The sequence below is a fragment of the Lucilia cuprina genome, chromosome 4, assembly GCF_022045245.1.
Source record: "Lucilia cuprina isolate Lc7/37 chromosome 4, ASM2204524v1, whole genome shotgun sequence".
In the NCBI taxonomy this organism is placed as follows: Eukaryota; Metazoa; Arthropoda; class Insecta; order Diptera; family Calliphoridae; genus Lucilia; species Lucilia cuprina.
Genome location: NC_060952.1, coordinates 47,065,677 through 47,069,841, shown reverse-complemented (window position 1 = coordinate 47,069,841; position 4,165 = coordinate 47,065,677). Strand labels below are relative to the sequence as shown.

Sequence of the window (4,165 nt, the reverse complement as noted above, 5' to 3'; positions counted from 1 at the left end):
AAAATTTTAATTATAAAACGTAAAAACAATTATTTAAAATTCAAATGTTACTAAAAGTAAATTAACAAAGTTCTTTTGTTGATAAGCAAACAATTTGATCTAACAATTCAGGTCTGAGTTGGGGAATAACTCTCGCGTCATCGCCAGTATTTCTTAAGGACGATCAGACTTGTGTTTGTTGCCAAACATTTTGAGTGTTTAATACACCGCCAACAAACTACAGAGTTAAAAAATAATTTTAATTAAATTTGGCATTTAGGAATCACAACAATCTTTAAATTATGCAAATCTTACTTACTGTTACTTAAACAGATTATTTTTATTAAAAAAAAAAAAATAATTTAAGTGAGCCTTTATTTTCTGTAGTATTAATAATGTTTGTATTTTAGGGAATTTTTATTGGTATGTATGTATTAGGTTTCAGTAAAAATTATATATTTAAATTTTATATGTACAACATTGTCTCTCTAATAAGAGACATAACAACTTAATGTGAATTACTTAAAAATCTATTTTTATTTATTATTCTATCTATACCACCAGACTTTGAGAACACTCAGGTATACATTGATTATAAATAGATATATTAATAGGAATATAGTTTGTGTATCGTACCAAAACTAAAAATTTCTTATTCCTCTGATCCAAAAGCCTTTAATTTTGTTCGTTCGAATATTTCATCATTTTTAAAATTTATTCAAAGGATCATGTTTTAGTAAAAAAATATATTAAGCATAAACTAATAACTAACCTTGTAAAACTTGTTTTTCTTAAAGATTCAATTTAAGTTTTTAATAAAAACTTTTTTCTGTTTTAGTGAGCAAAACAATGTCAATTTAAATTTAAAAAAGAACAAATACATTAATTAGCTCAAATAATGGTAATTGTTTAAAACTCAAAATACTGATCGTAAGAATTGAAAAAAATTGCATATTCATAATTTGTCATATTATTTTTAAGAATCTGATTAAGATACTGGGCGTTGTTTATAATTATATAATATAAAGTTATATAGTTAAAACCTATTCAGTAGACGTTTTAGAATCAGGGAATTATTTAGAAGAAGTCTTTCCGAGATTTTCGGTTATAGGCGACGAAATATGAATGCGTGTTTTTGTGCGTAAATAACTTATATGAACATTTGTATGCTATAGTTACATTAACATAAAAACGATCATGATAAAGCTCCAAACTTTTTTGAATGCTTTTCTAGTAATGAGTTTAGATATTCTTGGACGACATTACGAGCATTATACTTTTGTATGACTTCGATGAGGCACTTTGTTCTGAATTCTGACAGGTGGCATTTTCTTTTGGCATTCGGAGAAGGGAGCGTTGTTGTGTGATTTTTATTCGTATTGATATTAACATTATTGTCATTAATGTTGGAATTTACAAAAGTAGTGGAATTTTCAATATCGTTTGGTAAGGAGAATGAAAGCTGATCCAAATATGACATAACTGGTGGAGCCTCTGCGGTTGAATTAGTTTCTTTATTTATATTTTTACAAATTTTCTTATAAAAACGACTGTGATATTTTCTATGAGGAATGTCTTTTACAGATGATAATGACGGCAGTGATTTAACCAAATGGTCGTTTTTCTTGCTTATATTGCTTGTGGAATTTTCTTCTTTTGATGTGGGTACTTCTTCACTTTCACAATTCCGACACCCACTGCTTCCAAATGATGTCTGAAAGCCAACAAACGATGAACTTCCTCCTAATGAACTATCCGTCCGGCTTCCACTAGGTTGGTCACTTGAGTTGTCATCAGAACGACTATCATTACTGCCCGGTCCACTGCCATCACGCTTCTGGCCCTCATCTTCTACGCAATCCATGAAATTATTAACGCATGACGGTTGGTAAATGACGGCGGATGCATGACCCGACCTTCCCGAACTAAGCGGAGTACCTTGTTCCCAAGTATTAGTTTTTGGATCGTAAACTTCGACTATTGAAAGAAAATTCGTACCATCAAAACCTCCAATTGCATATAGTTTTCCATCTAGCGATGTTAACGACAAAGCACTGCGTGCAATTTTAATGGGTGCAACATGGTCCCATACTTGGTTTTCAGTGTCAAAGCGTTCCACGGAAGACAATTGTCGTGTACCATCAAAACCACCAACCACATAAATGTATTGATTAATTGCTGCCACACCTGCACCACTGCGGCCACAGGTCATGGGTGGAATGAAACTCCAGGCATTATTTTCGGGATGATAACGTTCGACAGAAGCCAGACGCTCAGTGCCATTAAAGCCACCAACTGCATATAGAAGCCGATTTACCACAACCACACCAACCCCCAGCCGCTTAGCGTGCATTGGCTGGACTGGAAACCAACGATCAAGTTCAGGATCGTAACTAAAAAAATATCTTATACGTAAATATGTACATATATAGTAGAGATTTGAGAAAATACTTACTATTCAACTGTGTTATGGTATTCAGAACCAGCCGATCCACCCACTGCATACATTAGTTCATCCATAACAGCAACTCCAACACGGTGTCGCGGGACTGTCATCGGTGCACACGGTCTCCAATGTTCAGTTAATGCATTGTAACGATCAACCCAATCCGAGTCATAAGAGGATCCGATTGAATTGTTTCTTCCGCCGACAGCATAAAATACTCCTTTTAGAAAGGCAGCACCCAAACCTGAACGCGGTATTCGCAAGCTGCGTAACGTTGTCCATGTTTTATCGTCAACATTATAGGCCTCTAAAATATCTAGAGACTGACGAAAAAATCCACCAGCAACAAATATCATACGAGTGGTATTTGGTTTACGTTCTTTCACAACCGGCCGTTTGTGTAGAGTCAAGTCTTTAAAAATCTTTGCCAAATACTCACGACAAGCAGGTACTTTTCGCAAAACATCACAGTTTTTCATTTGCTCACGAAGGAATGTAGGTGTGAGAAATTGACAACGAACCGAACATAAAATATGTTCCATTTTAGGATAACGATTTTCTTCATCAAATTTCACCCACTTAAGAACGGCATTATAAACTTCTCTTTCACCTTGCACATTTAGTTCATCACGGCGAATCAAAGCGATCAATTGATAAGCTGATAACTGCAAAAACTCCTCCTCTTGACAAACCTTTTATTAAATTATCATTTCATTAATAAAACCACTAAAATAAGAAAATATTTGGTTATGATACCTGTGTAAAATGGCGTTCTATAAAGTGATTGGCCTTTTTTTGGAGTTCAGTGCATCCATGTTGTTCTGCGAAACTTGCTATTCCTATCGCATTTGTTGGATCCAGTTGTCGTTCTAGAAAGGCACAACAGGCATCAATAACATTTGGAACTTGAAACATAGTTGCTGCTGGCAGCAGTTGACAAACAGTCACCTCCGTCACTCGGATATGACCGGTGTACATGAAATATATGATACGACCCATAGCTGTCGGACACACCTGCATTTAAAAGAAAGATATATTTTACTATAGGTTAATACATAAGTATGTAATTATATGAGTCGAATATAAAAACATTCGTGTGTACGAAATTGTTTGCAGTTGAGTACAAAACAATACTAACCCCTTGTAATTGAACGCGAGACATTTCGGTCTCCTTGAGACCTCCAGTAAACATGGCTTTGAAATATGGCGATGCTGCTGACAGGACAACTTTGTGGGCAGGGAATAGCTCTTGCTTTACCTCAAGTATCACATCAGTAAGCATATTATGTGAACGCATCATAAACATCATTTTTAAAGCTTCCTTTGCATAGTTTGACATGCAAAATGTCATGTCGTCATCTTTGGCATTTAGGTCATCATGGTCATCAATAGTAGAGGACCCATATGAACAGGCACTTTGGCAGTGGGACAGGGTTCGACTACTGCTATCGGATGTGACATCCATTTTTGTATCTTAAAGATAATTAACATTAATTAAAATCAATACTTTATTATAATAAAATGTAAAGTTTAAACACTAGTTGGTATAATTTACATCATTAAAAGTAGAACAGTACAATTTTAAATTTAATTTAATTTTCTGACCTAAAAAACAAAATAATTTAAAATTATACTAAAACAAGTAGGAAAGTATAGTCGGGCATGGCCGACCATATGATACCCTACACCATGAGTATATTTTTACAATTTTTACTTTTATAAAATTTTTATTTTTTGTAA

The 4,165-nt window shown here is 34.0% G+C and overlaps 1 protein-coding gene across 1 annotated transcript; it reads right to left on the bottom strand.

Moving 5' to 3' along the window:
* Positions 1 to 123: 123 nt before the first annotated feature.
* On the bottom strand, positions 124 to 4,020 carry LOC111678632 (kelch-like ECH-associated protein 1B). The gene is made up of 4 exons (XM_046948051.1): positions 3,564 to 4,020; positions 3,182 to 3,439; positions 2,435 to 3,117; positions 124 to 2,372 (listed from the first exon to the last, which is right to left on the bottom strand). Exons 1-4 carry the CDS (start codon positions 3,888 to 3,890, stop codon positions 1,175 to 1,177), a joined length of 2,466 nt encoding a protein of 821 aa, XP_046804007.1. The 5' UTR covers positions 3,891 to 4,020; the 3' UTR covers positions 124 to 1,174.
* Between the last annotated feature and the right edge of the window lie 145 nt (positions 4,021 to 4,165).

Coding starts and splice junctions, on each gene's coding strand:
- LOC111678632 (XM_046948051.1), bottom strand. CDS start 3,890: ATGGATGTCACATCCGATAGCAGTAGTCGAACCCTGTCCCACTGCCAA. Junction 3,440..3,563: donor CTCGCGTTCAATTACAAGGG/GTTAGTATTGTT, acceptor TTTTAAATGCAG/GTGTGTCCGACAGCTATGGG. Junction 3,118..3,181: donor TAGAACGCCATTTTACACAG/GTATCATAACCA, acceptor ATTTAATAAAAG/GTTTGTCAAGAGGAGGAGTT.